At 38.0% G+C, this 17,021-nt stretch overlaps 1 protein-coding gene across 1 annotated transcript in view; it reads right to left on the reverse strand.

The window, feature by feature from the left end:
• COL12A1 (collagen, type XII, alpha 1) overlaps positions 1 to 17,021 on the reverse strand; it is a 138,434-nt gene that overhangs the window by 90,981 nt on the left and 30,432 nt on the right. Inside the window, exons 14-15 of the mRNA XM_006835792.1 lie at positions 11,680 to 11,952; positions 9,575 to 9,847 (exon numbers count right to left, since the gene is read on the reverse strand). Coding sequence (XP_006835855.1) covers positions 9,575 to 9,847; positions 11,680 to 11,952 — 546 coding nt within the window. The remainder of the gene's footprint in view (positions 1 to 9,574; positions 9,848 to 11,679; positions 11,953 to 17,021) is intronic.

Below are 17,021 nucleotides of genomic sequence, written 5' to 3' on the forward strand. Positions count from 1 at the left end.
CCAATGCTGACCCTACAGCACCACATCAGGAGTTCTTGTTATTTATTGTTAAGTACCATCAAACCGGTTCTGATTCATAGTGACCCTGTATAGATCTCCAAGGAGTGGCTCATGGATTTGAAACACTAACCTTGGGGTTATCCTAAACGTTTATCTTACAGCACCACACCAGGACTCAATGTACAAATATTGTTGTTGTCAAGTGCCATGGAGTTGGTTCTGACTCATAGCGACCCTATATAGGATGTCCAAGGAGCTCTGATAGCGCAGTGGTTACAAATCAGGCTGCTAAACTCAGGGTCAGCAGTTTGAAACTACCAACTGTTCCACGGGAGAAAGATGAGGCTTTCTGCTCCCGTAAAGATTTACAGCCTCAGAAACACTGTACAGGGTGGTTATGAGTTGGAACCAACTCCACGGCACACAACAACAACAACAACAAAGGAGTGACTGGTGAGTTTGAACTTGTGACCCAGTGCTTTATCCCACAGTGCTATATACAAACGCTGTTGTTGTTGAGTGCCATCAAGTCTATTCTGAAGCATAGCGACCCTGTACAGGGTTTCCAAGGAGCAGTTGGTGAGCTTGAACCACTGACCTTGTGGTTCAAACCACTTTGCAATCTGACACATATATACAAATAGGCATTGCAAAATTGGTCAAAGTCATGGGACATGGTGATGTGCAGGACTGCTTAATGGTTTATAGAGCATTTGGGCATATGACCCCTTTAGTTAGCTGAATAATCTCAAGACTGACACTCAGAGAACGTAGAAGTTGACTTAAGTTTGTAGCCGCATCCTTTCCACCCCTTAATACATATAGGAGGTTCCCGCTCTCTCCTCCCCTCCATCCTTCCTCATCCAGAAATGGCTCTCAACACATTCTACTCAGTTGAAGTGTTGATCACATTTTCCTGTTAATGGGGTTCATCAAAGTGTTACCCAGCCAGGAATGTGCTTTAATATATTGAATTATAGTTTTGTACTCAATCTAAGGAACCTCTGACATCATTGACTTCAGGAAGAGATTACATTGCTTGTTTTGATTTGGTTAGATAGGGTTTGGGAAATAGGTCCTGTATAGAATACCTGGAAGGAAGGAGGAAAGAGAGAAAGATAAGGAAGTGAAAATGCCAGAAAACCAGTCTGCTGTCCTCTCCAGGAAAGATGACCATTCCTCTAAAAGAAGAGACATAAAAATAGTGGCAGTGAACAGAAACACACACCAGCAGTCCTTTTGTCATGTTGTCATTACCACTCTTTGGGTCCACTTCTGCTCTAGCAGTGACTCCTCCCTCCCTGACCTCTTCCTCTCTCTCAGTCTCAAAATTTGCAAGTGTATGTTTGAGGGTGTTTGGCATTGTTCAGGTGTTTTCATAAGTGGCATTGTTTTGCATAATATTTAAATTCATGGAGCCTGTCTTCAGAATGTCTGGACTATACTCCTGCATGTTCTGTATTACTTTTCTTTGGTAGTAGAATTTTAGATACTTATTTCAAAAAAGTTATCTTCTGTATTGAGGGTACTCGTATGCCTTCACTTGTATTTCTTTGATTCCTTCTCAACGGTTATACTAGGTTAGACCTAGTATGTTGTTGTTGTTGTTACATGCTGTTGAGTCGATTCTGACCCATAGCGACCCTGTATAGGGTTTCCAAAGAGTGGCTGGTGAGCTTGAATCATCGACCCTGCAATTCAAACGACTTTGCAGTCTGATGCATTAGCTCACAGCACCATACCAGGACTCCTAGACTTAATATAGGTATTGTTAAGTGCTGTCGAGTCCATTCTGACCCATAGAGGCCCTGTATAGGGCTTCCAAGGAGCAGCTGGTGAGCTTGAACTGCCGCCTTGCAATTCAAACAGCTTTGCAGTCTGGTGCATTAACCCACAGCACCAAACCAGGACTACAACAACCTCTATAATAAGTTGGAACATACAAAATTCTATCAGGCTTTGAAATTTTGGTACTCAGCACTTCTGTTCCTGATTATAAAACATGTTCCCATATTTTCCAAAGGCATATTTCCTACTTGCATGCATCTCTATGCTATTGCTGTGGGAAGTAATTTAGACAGGTGTATTTGTCATGATTTGAACATTCACAAACGGTTGATTTCTACAGTGCTTTTTTCCATATACCAGGCCAAAGAACTAATGCTTCATTGAGGTAACTTTCTTGTGTTTCCTTAGCCCTTTTCCATTTGCTTTCTGAAAAGCAAATTATCATCCAATTCAAATATAATTATAGCATGAATTAGCCAATGATGATAACTGAAAAATTAATCATAATGAAATTCAACTGTTTCATCTTATAGATTTTTCCAGCCAGTTTTCATTAAGTTTCACATACCACTTTCAAAAATAGAAGTTAAATTGAAAATGTAATGTAAACCCCTTTCTAAATCAATTTGTATTTTCCGTTAGAGCTCAGCTCAAAAGTCATCCAACTTTCCACTGCAGAATACAGAAGACCTGCTCTTCTGGGTAACATTCATGTTGAAATGCACTTGATTTACAACCAGAGTTAAAGCCACCATTCCAAAGGACAAAGTTCACTATTGATAAGTTAACTTAGCTACTAAAAGAAATACGTCATTCTTAAAAACCTCTTAATAATTAAATTATCCTCAACTTCAAAGTCTGGATGAGCACAAAAGATTTCTACAGTAATCATTACCTCTCCAATTTGATTTAGATTTCACTCTGATGACTGATTAGCTCACGTAAGAGGATCTATGAATTACTGTTCAGTGATTATGCTAAGGTTTCCTGGAAATGTCAGAGTTGTTATACTCAGAACATATTAATTTTCAAATTATGAGATAGCAATGAATCTGGGAAGACACAGAAGCCTTGTTCAGCCTATCTTGGAGAGTTACCATGTTACTCAGCATCATGCAGAATTCCTGTGATGTGCTAAAAACCTCATTGTAACAAAATGTCAACTGAGGGAGCTCAGTCTGATCTGTAGGAAGTCATTCATGTCTAGGACATTGTCAAGTTGCTACAGCAACTGAAACAAAGAAAATTCTGAAACATCATATTTTCCATAGCCAAAAAAAGCAGCAATCCAAATGAAAAGGCAAAGAAAAAAGAATCTTATTATTCCCTAACTGAAAATTTCATTCATTTGTGATAAGTCTCTGAATAAAACCGCCAGTATTCATTTAGAGGTTATCTTTATTTAATAAAAAAAAAAGCAAGTTTTCCTGTCTATGAGCACTGATAGTGGACAAGCAAAGAGTCTATCAAGACTTCAGATGCATTCACAGGGGCAGCAGTGTTTTAGTAATTACAGTAGGTCTATCTACTTTTAAAAACAACAGTAAAGAAAAAAAAAATGTAAATCAAACCTAATGAGTAGTACTCATATTCCTCTGAAGTCTGTATCTGAAATAGTAATAAACTCTGCCTTTGTGATTCTATTGCATACAGTACTAGAGCCAACCATGAGCTTCCCAAATGCCAATGCTAATAAATCTCGCTTGCAGAGAAGAGGGAATTTTCTGATCACTGGCTGTGTTTCAAAAAAGCATTAGGAAACAGATTCGAGTTAGGGATGGTTGTAGACCTCACTAATATTGGGGGAAAGTTTGTTGTGTTTTTTTCCCCTTTTTGAATTGACAGCTACGATACACTTCAGGTAATCTATCAAATTTCCAACCTACAGAATGCTCTTACCAGCTGACTCCATGTCGTTGGATAAATGAAACATTCCTTCAGAGTCTGCTCTTACCACCTCCTCTCCCAAGAGGAAAACAGATTAGAATAACAGCAGCCCTCAAAAGTAGTTGCCTGGCTCTATTTCTGGGCTTTCCACTCCTTGCATTTACCATCATATCCTATTCCTGTATATGGTATGTGGATTTGGCTGAGTTCATATAATAAAATGAAATGGAATTACCAGGGGCAAAAATCTATTATTTTAATTTAGTCACAACTGTGCTTTCACATATTTGTCAAGTTTACCACACATAATGCAATGGGATAAATATGTTAATAAAATCAGGTTGGCAGAATTCTATGTAATCCTTTGCTTCAGTGAAGAGCTTTACTGTAAAAACAATTCTGATATTAAAATTTAGTTATAAATTTGACTATTTTTCAAAGCAATATTACAAGCTATCTAGCTTTCCTCCATAAGAAATGTGAAATTATAGAGTTATTTTGGGTTTTTTTTACTACCTCTATATCCCCCAGCGAGATGGATTGGCAAAGTGGCAGCATTAATGGGCTTAAGCGCGGCAACAATTGTGTGGCTGGCCCAGGATTGGGCAGTTTTTCGTTCTGTTGTGCACAGGGTTTCCATGAGTCGATACTGACTTGATGGCACCTAACAACAACAACATATTTCCCTTCCACCACTCGTCTGTCAGTTTGTTGTGCTGTGGTAGCTTGTGAGTTGCTATGATTCTGGAAGCTATGTCATGGGTATTTTAAATACCAGCAGGATCACTAAAGGTGGACAGGTTTCAGATGAGCTTCCAGATGAAGAAAGACTAGGAAGAAGGAGAGATTAACTACTTCCGAATATTTAGTCACTGAAAACCTTATGTATAACAAAGAAATATAGTCAGATATAGTGCCAGATATCTGTCAGATATAGTGCCAGAAAATGAACCCGTCAGGTTGGAAGGCACTCAAAATGTGACTGGGGAAACGCTGCCTTCTCAAAGTAGAGTTGACCATGATGCAAATGAAGTAGAATTCGCCATGATGATGAATTGGGACCCTTGGAACCTTCTTTACTGATGGGTCACATCTCAAAGTAGAGAGAAAGAGCTGTAAGCATCCATTAATAATCAGAACATGCAATGTATGAAGTATGAATCTAGGAAAATTGAAAATTGCCCAAAAAGAAATGGGATGCATAAACATCAACATCTTAGGCATTAGTGAGCTGAAATGGACTGGTATTAGCCATTCTGAGTCTGACAATCACACGGTTTACTACACAGGGAATGACAAATTGAAGAGGAATAGTGTTACATGAAGTACAATGCTGTCTGTGATAGGATAATATCCATTCGTATACAGAGAAGACCAGTTAATACCACTATTACTCAAATTTACTCACCAACCACTGAAGCCAGTGAGGATGAAATAGAAGAATTCTACCAACTTCTTCAATCTGAAATTGATGAAATATTCAATCAAGATATATTTAGAACATTACTGGTGACTGGAAAGCAAAGGTTGGAAACAAAGACAAAGGATCAGTGGTTGGAAAATATGGCCTTTGTGATAGAAATGATGCTAGAGCTCACATGATAGAATTTTGCAAAATCAATGATTTGTTCATTTCAAATACCTACAGCACATGAGACAATTATACACATGGACCTCACCAGATGGATTACATAGAAATCAAATTGACTATATCTGTGGAAAGAGTCGGTGGAAAAGCTCCATATCATCAACCAAAACAAGGCCAGGGGCACATTGTGGAACAGACCATCAATTGCTCATATGCAAATTCAGACTGAAGCTGAAGAAAATCCAAACAAGTCCACAAGAGCCAAAATATGACATTGAATGTATCTCACCTGAATTTAGAGACCATCTGAAGAACAGATTTGATACATTTAAGCACTAAAAGCCGAAGACCAGATGAGTTGTGGGCTGACATCAAGAACATTATACAGGAAGAAAGCAAAAAGTCATTTATAAGACAAGAAAGAAGGAAAAGATCAAAATGGATTACAGAAGAGACACTGAAACTTGCTTTGCAATGTAGAGATGCTAAAGCACATGGAAGAAATGAGGAGGTTCAAGAGCTAAACAGAAAATGTCAAAGGTCAGCTCAAGAAGACAAAGTCAAATATTACAACACAATGTGCAAAGATCTGGAGTCAGAAATCCAAACAGGAAGAACAAACTTAGCATTTATCAAGCTGGGGGAACTGAAGAAAAAATCCAAGTCTCGACGTTTGTTATTGAAGGAACAAAATATTGAATGATGCAGAAAGCATCAAAAGAGGATGGAAAAGGAATACACAAAGTCACTGTACCAAAAGAAAATGGTTGATGTTCAACTGTTTCAAGAAATAGCATATGATCAAGAGCCAATGATACTGAAGGAAGAAGACTGAGGTGCATTGAAGGAATTGGCAAAGAACAAGGCACCAGGAATTGATGGAATAAAAACTGAAATATTTCAAGAAAGTGAGATGGCACTGGAGAAACTCACTCATCATCTATGCCAAGAAATTTGGAAGACAACTGATTGGGAGAGATCCATATTTGTGCCCATTCCTAAGAGAGGTGTCTCAAAAGAATGCAGAAATCATTAGACAAGATCTTTGATATCCCATGCGAATAAAGTTTTACTAAAGGCAATACAGAAACGACTGCATGCATACATTGGCAAAGAACTTCCAGAGGTTCCAAAGGGGATGTGGAACGAAGGATATCATTGCTGACATCCGATGGGTCTTCGCTGAAAGCAGAGAATACCAGAAAGATGTTTACCTGTGCTTTAAGAAAAAGAGGAAGACCCCCAGTGAGATGGATTGGAAAAGTGACAGCATCAATGGCCTCAAGCATGGAAACAATTGTGAGGTTGGCCCAGGATCGGGCAGTGTGTCGTTCTATTGTGCACAGGGTCACTATGAGATGGTACCGACTCAACAGCACCTAACAACAACAACAATGGCTCCCTTAGACCTAATTTTCGTTTGTACGTATGTGTATGTGTATACACATACATGTATACAAGCTGATACACATTCTATACCCCTTCTCAACAATTAGCTATTTATCTGTCATAGAAAAATTGTGGCCCAATAAAATGTGTTTGATTTAAATTAAAATATGTATTCTGTTATTTTCTATTCTAACAAATTTTTTGTAACCATAAGTGCTTTGGTTTTTAGAATCAAACATTTTAACTGACTAGAAATAAATTCAATTCTCTAAAAGCAGAAAAAAATTAATTAAAAGGACTATCAGAATTAAACGTACAGCCAAAAGTAGAACTATTAAGTTATTTTTAAAATAGTCTTTATAAAAGATCATTTTCATAAATCTAAAAGTCTACTATTCTGTAAAGAATCAAAACTCCAATGGTTATCCTTATAATATGCTATGGGTGATCTATGCTGAAAGCCTATAGAAAGCACATGAGAATACGAATTCCAAATTACCAAAAGAAAAGGACGAACTTCTCAGAAATATTGGGTATTGCTACAGATGTAATGTCATGTGCTTTTATTCGCTGGATTACATCTCTAAGGTAGTTACGGCAATTTCAGCTTCTGCCCCTTAAAATTTCAAAACTTTCCCACAGCAAATCAAAATCTCTGAAATATTTACTAAAGCACTATTTTCATATGTAAGTTCTAAAGTTAATAAATTATTGCCTCTTGATGTATCTTACATACATAAAGTATTTTACAGTTCCCAAAGAGTTTGACTTACATTTTCCATTTAATCTGTACAGTAACACTGGGAGATGATGGCTGGGGGGAGGGGGGGGGTGTGATGATTATCACCCTGACTCAATGGCACTTAACAACAACAATTGATGGGTAACCTGAGGTTTTGAGTGGTGAATGAAATATTCCAAGGTCACATGGCTAAAGACCTAAACCAGATCTTTCCTAACAATTACTACTTTACATCTTGGTATCTAATATTTTATTTAAAGGCTCTTTTAAAAGAAAATTTCATTAAATACTGGGCTTCAACTCTTTATCATTTTTATTTTGATTAGAATATACTGTTAATTTCATTTATTTGTTTTAAATTCTTGACTAAGTCTTCCAGTTTCCAGTCAGAACTGCCTGTTGTAAGCCTTATGTCTGCCTATTACAATGTCTATAATCCTTTCAGTTCCTGGAACAATGATGGGTATTTTGACTAATTTTACTGTGATTTCACATCACAGAAGATATTTCAGATTCACTTTCCATAATCATGTAAAATAAATCATAAAACTATAATGATGAATCAGAAAGTACAATGAGAAAGAAACTATTGTCTGACTTCCCATTTAGGTCCCTAATTACAATGAACTCTTAAAGAACCAAGGAAATAGCTCCAGTCTTTGCATCAACTTTGAACTTTTTACATGGAACTGAATTTTAGAGGTTTTCATTTAGAAAACAAATAAGAAACTTAGATTCTTAGATTTCACTATGTATTATGGGTGCTTTAATGTGTGGTAAATGAAAATAAGAACGTCACTAAAAATCAGAGGAGGATTCCTTTCAGGTCCTGGATGAGACAGCCAAACCTGAGCCATAACTTTTTCATCCATGACCTTGTTATGCAATCAGCTCTGCAATATACTATAGTTCTGCTTCCAACCAATGTTAATTCTTTCAGTTGCTTATATTCTGCATCTCTGAGGAGGCAGTTATATAGCTACTTGTTTTTTCAATACAAATTCTTTTTAAAAGGAAGGTATGGTACCCTGAATTTACTTGACACTGATTTTTCTATCAAAATTCTGACCACATGATTGGGTTGTTGTTGTTGTTGTTAAGTGCCGTCAAGTCAGTTCCAACTAATAGTGAACTTGTATAGGGTTTCCAAGGAGAAGCTGGTGGGTTTGAACTGCTGAACTTGTGGTTCGCAATCCAGTGCTAATTCACAGCACCACTCCAGGAGTCCAAATGATTGGGTAGAATCATGTATAGGACTCTTAACGCCAGGATTGATTTTGCCATCCTGCTAGGTTTAAAAGGAGACATCTCAAAAGCAGAAACAGACAACCCCAGACTCAGCAAGAAGGAAGAGCACAGAGGCTGTGGCAGAGGCAGCAGCATAGAAAGACAGAGCAGCTGCAGGCTTCCTGGTCCATGGACAGGGTAAAGCTGAGTGTCGATGGGCAGGAGGCTGACTTGCAGGATGTGTCTTTTGGATATTTACAGACTGCCTTAAAGGAGCTTTGTAACACTTGCCCAAAAAGGGCAGAGGCTGAGGTCCACATGGCTAAGAGGCCAAAGACAAGACTCTGTACTATTGCAGAGAAAAGGTGTTCCTGATCTACAAACTACTGTATCCTGAGTTGTTTCTGGTCCTGAATTGTACCCTGTTCACTTCCCTAAAGAACCCTATAATCATAGGGATTGTCTGTGAGTTCTGTGTGGCCATTGTAATGGATTATTGAATCCAGATGTGAAGCAGAGAGTGTTGTGGGAAGGATGGTTGGTATCAGAAGACGGCAAAGAAGGTTGTAGAGCAGAGGCATGTCTGACCTCTGCCTCATAGGAATCAGTCTTGAGTTGATTTTAAGTTTTACTGTCCTTCCTCCAGTTGAAGTCAGAGGAAGTCAGACACAGCCCCCATGTCATTTCTGCAGAAGGACTGCATGTTTCTAAATTTCATTAACAGAGAACCTAGAGGACAGAATAGAACTGCCCTGTAGGGTTTCTGAAACAGAAAATCTTTATGGGAGCAGACAGCCTCATCTTTGGCCTGCAGGGTGGCTGGTAGGTTTTAACTGTGAGAGTTTAAAATGCTTAATCCCCTGTACCACCAGAGCACCTTGAACACATGCTAGGTTTCTAAATGCAGAATCACTAATAACCTCGGAGATTTCTATAAGCTATGACAATAATACCTTCAAGTGTTGTTCCTTCTCCAAAAAGGGCATCTCCAGCGCCAGAAGCATACAAGGCGGTGACAGACAAGGCGTACTGAGTCCCTTCCTTCAATCCTCTCAGCAGGGTATTGGTTGTATCTCCCCTCACAGTGACCTCCTGAGTTTCACCTCCGGCCACCGGAGTGTATGTGATAAGGTACTGGTTCACTTTTCCTGGTGCTCTAGTCCAAGATAATTTCATGGTGGAGGTTGTCGGGTCCAAAACGTTTAGGTCTCTTGGATTCCCTCTAACTTCACGAGGTTAAAAACAACAAACATCAAAGCCCATTATTAAATAAAATGACATGGAAAACACTTTCTTGCTTTAAATATATAGAAGTATTCAATTTATATCCTGGGTAAGACCATAGCAATTGTAACTGTTGGCTAGACAACAGTGTTTAAACATTTCAAAAACAGGCTCTACGTGTTAATAGAAACAAAGAGAAAAACTTCCAATTCCTTTCCTATGAAAATCTTTTGTGTAAAATATCCACAATATTTGAACAGAGAGCCAACAAATACATACATTGATTAGTGAGCAAAATGTAGAATCTTCTCTAAGAAATCTTAGGACTCCCGGTATGGTGCTGTAGGATAAGCACTGGACTACAAACCACAGAGTAGGTGGTTCAAACCCACTAAGCACTCTTCGGAAAGCCTACACAGGGTCCCTATGAGTTGGAACCAACTCAACAGCACAAGAATCTTCAGTAAAAAGGCTTCATCAGTAAAGCTGTGAGTATCTAAAGGTTGTTGTTGTTAAGTGCTGTTGACTGGTTACAACTCATAGCAACCCTGTATAGGATTTCCAAGGAGCAACTGGTGAATTGGAACCACAGACTTTTCAGTTCAATGCTTATCCTACAGCAAGCACCACCCCAGCATTCTATCTAAAAGTAATAGTCAGGAAATAAGCTGATGTGTCACATGATAAAAATGATGTGACCTCTAGTAAAAACGAAGGAGAATAAACAGCTCAAGGAGGCCCTGTCTAGGGTACAACTGCTTAGGGGCTGACCTTTGTTTGACAACTGTGATATTTGGCATGGCATGACTTTCCTGGCAGACTGGTTATGCTGTCTCTGAAAAGCTTCAAGTCACCAAACCCTATGGTACTCTCTTCACTAGGCACATAAACAGCCAGTCAGTTTCACTCCAGGGAAAGGAAATGAAGAATCACAGGGTCATTTTATGGTGCCCAACACAAAGAGCCCCAGATATTCAACAAGAGAGAGAAAAAATAAAATCATGACTTCTCAAAGAGAAGAGAAGATGATAAAATGGGGTTGAGGTGGGAGCAGCAAGACCAATTCGCTAGACTTAAAAAGATGAGAAGTAGAGTGATAAGCTGAACTCTCAGGGATATTCCATGTGAGCATATGCAGTAAGACAGTGAAGTCTACAAACTCACATCTACCACTTAGTAGCTCCACTTGACTCTGAATTCATTATTTCTCATCTCTCAGCCTCAGTTTCCTTGCAAACCTTACAAATAGCAACAATCTCATAAATCTTTCTAAAACTAAATGAGTTAATATCTGAAATACTCTGCACAGAATCTAAAGCAGTTAGGTGTTCAATAGCTGTCCATTACTACTAATATTTGTTAGCAATATAATTATTAACAAAATTTTAAAGTTAGAGAATAAATTTTATATTATGAATACCTTAATTTTTCAAGGAAATAACATTAGATATTAACAATTTATAATAAATATTGGAATCTATCATGCAAGTCTATCATGCCATTTAAATAAAGACAGGTTATTACTTTAAAATCTTGTTGGAGAAGTAAAATGTAATCTGTTTCAATGATGCCTAGTAGTTGTAGCCCTCAATTTATACTATAATCTTTTATATTATTTTAAAAGAATACTTATACCATATACTGTTCAAGCTCTGCTGATGTCATGAGTAAGACAAAAATTTGAATGATTATATTGTAAAAGGAGTATAATCTAAGATATTCAGGTAATTGAAACAAGCTGTCTCGTGGCTTGTATTATCTGGATAGCTGTTAAAATTTTCCCTTGCAGTCGAAGACTTTGGGTGGTACCATATGGTCAGCATATTTTCTCTACCTTCTTCAGTGGCTGCATTTCCAGTCAATGGAGAGCCAGGTCCTGAGTAATATTCGGGAATTACAGATACTTCATATTTTGTGTCTGGAGTTAAGTTCTCCAGTGTTCTCCTCCTCTGATTGGCTGGAGTGGTTACTTCTTTGCTTTCTCCACCACTCACTGGTCTATATATAATCCGATATCTTAACACTTTCCCTGGAGCTTGAGTCCAGGTAATTTTAAAGCTATCTGTGGTCTCATCTGTCACTTTCAGGTTGCGAGGTGTTCCTTTCACTGAAATAAAAGAATAAACATAAGCTGAAAGGTTTTATATGACAAATACAAAATGAGCTTTTGATCATAAACGTATAGCATTTCTCTAGACAAGTGCTTGAGTAGTTTTGGTTTTGTTTTGCTTTGTTTTTTCACAAACATCCTGATGCCTTTCCATTTAGCCAGATATAAAGTAGATTCTGGAACAGCAAGCAAATACTGTATAAAACCTAGAAAGAAACTAAATACTATAAACTTTTAATAGTAAACTTTTAAAATCATAAACAAAGCACCCTTTCCATTAAATAGTAAATTTATACTTCCAACAAGATTCAAGAATAAAAACTATTTACTGAGCTCTAAAGGAGCTCTGATAGCGTAGTGGTTACAAATCGGGCTGCGAACCGCAAGGTCAGCAGTTCGAAACTATAAGCTGTTCTGTGGGAGAAAGATGAGGCTTTCTGCTCCCGTAAAGATTTACAGCCTCAGAAACCCTGTACAGGGTCGCTTTCAGTAGGAACCGACTCCACAGCCCATAACAACAACAACAGAGCTCCGGTAGCATAGTGAGTTATGCGTTGGGCTGCTAACTTCAAGACTAGCAATTTGAATCTACCAGCCACTCAGCAAGAAAAACAGGAGGCTTTCTGCATCTGTAAAGATTTACACCTCAGAAACACTATACAGGGTCACTATGAGTCCAAACCAAACTCAACAGCACACAATAGCAGCACTGAGAACTAAGTAACTGAGGTTTTCAGTCTTAGTACATTTTCTCATACAAGTAGGAAAAAAAAATGCCTAATGCCCATGTCTGTTATATTTACCTACCTTGCCCAGGTCTGTTATATTTACCTACCTTACTGAAATATTTTATTCAGTCAGTCCTACCAGTAATGTAGTCACGTGTACTGTTAGTTAACTTGGAGATTAATTAAATCATTTTATGTGATGATCCAAGCATATGCTAGGATCCTGACAATCTGCTTCTGTAAAGTTTAAAGCCTAGAAAACACTAGGAGCAGTTCTACTCTGTCACATAGCGCTGCTGAGTTGAAACTAATGTGCAATCCATATTGAAGACTTTTGTCTTTGATCTTTATCATTGTGTACTTCAAGTCATCTTCCCTTCCAGCTAGTAAGATCATGTCATCTGCACATTTCAGATTGTTGATGAGTCTTCCTCCAATCCTGATGCCACATTCTTCTTCATATATAATCCATCTTCTTGGATTATTTGCTCAGCATATAGATTGAATAAGTGTGGTAAAAGAATACACCCATGATGCACACCTTTACTGGTTTTAAACCATATGCCCTTATTCTATTCTGACAACAATCTCTTGGTCTACGTACAGGTTCCACATGAGCACAATGAAGTGTTCTGGAATACCCATTCTTCATAATCTTATCCATAGTTTATCATGATCCGCTCAATCAAATGCCTTTGCATAGTGAATAAAGCACAAGTAATCATCTGTCTGGTATTTCTACTTTCAGCCACAATCCATCCAACATTAATAATGATATCCCTTGTTCCTCATCAACTTCTGAATCCAGCAACTCCTAATGTACTGCTACAATTGCTTTTGAATTATCTTCAGCAGAATTTTACTTACATGAGATATTAATGATATTGTTCAATGATTTCTGCATTCTGTTGGATCACCTTTCTTTGGAATGGACACAAATATGATCTCTTCTAATTGGTTGGCCAGGTCACTGTCTTCCAAATTTCTTGGCATAGATGAACGAGCACCTCAAATGCTGCATCAGTGGGTTGAAACATTTCAATGTGCATTCCGTCACTCCCTGGAACTTTGTTTTTCACCAGTGCCTTCAGTGCTCCTTGGACTTCTTCCTTCAATACCATTGGTTCCTGCTCATATGCTACCTCTTAAAATGGTTGAACATCGACCAATTGTTTTTGTAACAATGACTCTGTGTATCCCTTCCGTCTTCTTTTGATGCTTCTGACATTGACTAATATTTTGTCTATGGGATTCTTCAATATTGTAAGTCAAGGCTTGAATTTGTTGTTCTGTTCTTTCTGCATGATAAATGCTGAACATGTTCTTCCATTATGGTTTTCTAAATCAAGGTCTTTGCACATTTCATTACAACACAGTATTCTGCCTTCTTGTGCTGCCCTTTGAAAATTTCTGTTCAGCTCATTTACTTCCTCTCTACTAGTCACTTTAGGTCCTCTATGTTCAAGAGTAAGTTTCAGAGTCTCCTGTTGTTGCTTGGGTCAGTCACACCTTAGTCCTCAGACTGATATAGTCCCTCTTTAACACTTTAAAGAGTTCTTGTGCAATAGACTGGCCTAGTGCAATACATTATTTGATTTCTTGACTGCTGTTTCCATGAGTGTTGACTGTAGATCCAAGCAAGATGAAGTCTCTGACAACTTCAGTTTTTCTCCATTTATCATGATGTTATTTATTGGTCCATTTGTGAGTATCTTTGTTTCCTTAACATACTGAAGCCTGTGTTCTTTGATCTTTATCAGCAAGTATTTTAAGACCTCTTCCCTTCCAGCAATCAAGGCTGTTTCATCTGCATATCATAGGTTGCTAATGAGTCCTCCAGAAATCCTGAAAACTTCCTCTAGTTCTTCTTCATTTAATTCAGCTTCTTAGATTATTTGCACAGCATACAGATTGAATAAATATGGTAAAATGATACAACCCTGGAACACACCTTCCCTGATTTTAAGCCATTCCGTATCCCCTGGTTCTATTTGAACAACTGCCTTTTTGTCTATGTAGTTTCCTCATGAGCATAATTAAGTGTTCTGGAATGCCCAATCTTCACACTGTTATCCATAGTTTGTCATGATCCGCACAGTCCAAAGCCTGTGCATAGTCAATAAAGCACATGTAAATATCTTTCTGGTATTCTCGGCTTTCAGCCAAGATCCACCAGATGTCAGTAATTATATCTCCAGTTCCACATCCTCTTCTGAATCTGGCTTGAATTTCTGGCAGTTCCCTGTCTATGTACTGCAGTCATTTTTTAATTACCTTCAACAAAATGTTACTTGCCTGTAATATTAATGATATTGTTCGATGATTTCCACATTCCTATGGGTCTTCCAAATTTCTTGACATACATGAGTGAGCACCACCAGTGCTACATCAGTTTGTTGAAAGATTTCAATTGGTATTCTGTCAATTCTTGGAGTCTTGTTTTTGCCACTATCTTCAGTGCAACTTGAACTTCTTCCTTCAGTGCCATCATATACTACCTCTTGAAATGGTTCAACATCAACCATTTATTTTGGGTATAGTGACTCTCTGTATTCATTCCATCTTTTTTTAATGCTTTCTGCATCATTCAGTATTTTGCCAATAGAATCTTTAAATATTTCAAGTTGAGCCTTGAATTTTTTCTTCAGCTAGGGAAATGATGATTAGGTTCTTCCCTCTTAGTTTTCTAACTCCAAGTCTTTGCATATCTCGTGATAATATTTTAATTTTATATTCTCAAGCTGCCCTTTGAAATCTTCTGTTCAGCTTTTACTTCCTTCTTTCTTCCATTCACTTTAGCTTCTCTACCCTGGATAGCAAATTTCAAAGTCTCTTCTGAAATCCAAATTGGATAGCAGCAGAATTTTTTTTTTTTGGGGGGGGGGGTTGTTTTTTTCTTTCCTATCTTCTTAGTGACCTTTTGCTTTCTCCTATATGATGTTCTTGATGTCATCACACAACTCTTCTGGTCTTCAGTCATTAGTATCTAATGCATCAAATCTGTTATGTTCTTGAGTCTCTAAATTCAGCTCATATGTATTCAAAGTCATAGTTTGGCTCTCATGGACTTGCTTTCATTTTCTTCAACTTTAGCTTGAACTTGCACCTGAGCCATTGCTGGTCTGCTCCACAGTCTGTATCTGGCCTTATTTTGGCTGCCAAAATGGATCCTTTCCATTGTCTCTTCCCACAGATATAGTCAATTTGTGTATTACATCAGGTATACAGTCGCCTTTTATGTTGCTTTAAAAAGGTATCCACAAAGATTAAATTGGTCTTGTAAAATTCTATCATGCTATCTCCAGCATCATTTCTTTCACCAAGGTCACATTTTCCAATTACTGATATCTTTCTTCTTTGTTTCCAGTCTCTGTACTCCAATCACCGATAATTATCAATGCATCTTGATAGCATGTTTAATTAAATTCAGACTTAAGAAGTTGTAGAAGTCTTTAGTGGTTGGTGAGTAAATTTGAATAATAATGATATTAAATGACCTTCCTTGTAGGTGTATGGGTATTATCCTATCACAGACAGCACTGTTCTTCAAAATAGATCATGAAATGCCCTTTTTGATGATGAATGCCATTCCTCTTCAATTTGTCCTTCCGGCATTAGTAAACAATATGATTGTCTGATTCAAAATGACCAATATCAGCCTATTTCAGCACACTAACGCCTAGGACAGCAACCTTTATGTGTTCATTTCACTTTTGACAACTTCCAGTATTCCTAGATTCATACTTCATACATTCCATGTTCCAATTATTAATGGATGTTTGCAATTGTTTCTCCTCATTTTGGCTTCTGCCCAGTCATCAAATGGAGGCACAGAAAGCTTTACTCCATCCCCATCATTATAATCCACTCTGGTATGGCACTATAGGATAAAGAACTGGACCACAAGGTCAGTTTGAGCCACAAGATCAGCAGTTCAAACTCACAGCCACTCCTTGGAAATTCTATACAGGGTCTCTATAAATCAGAGGAGTCCTGATGAGGCACTGCAAGGGCCATTTGAACCGCAAGGTCAGTGGTTCAAACTCACTGGCTGCTCATTGGAAGTCCCATAGAGAGTCATTATGGGTCGGAACTGACTCAACAGTACTTAACAACAGTAACTACTTTGTCAGGAGGCAGCTCTTTCCCAGTTGTATTTTGAGTGCCTTCTAACCTGAGGGGCTCATCTTCCAGCACTATGTCAGACAATGCTCTGTTGCTATTCTTTATGCTTTTGTCACTACAACAACTGACCATGTTCTACTGCTATTCATAAGGCTTTCCGGGACTAGCATTCAGAAGTAGTCTGCCTCCCCCTCCTAGTCTTTCTTAGTCTGG

This window comes from Chrysochloris asiatica, unplaced genomic scaffold (genome assembly GCF_000296735.1).
Source record: "Chrysochloris asiatica unplaced genomic scaffold, ChrAsi1.0 scaffold00019, whole genome shotgun sequence".
Classification (NCBI taxonomy): Eukaryota; Metazoa; Chordata; class Mammalia; order Afrosoricida; family Chrysochloridae; genus Chrysochloris; species Chrysochloris asiatica.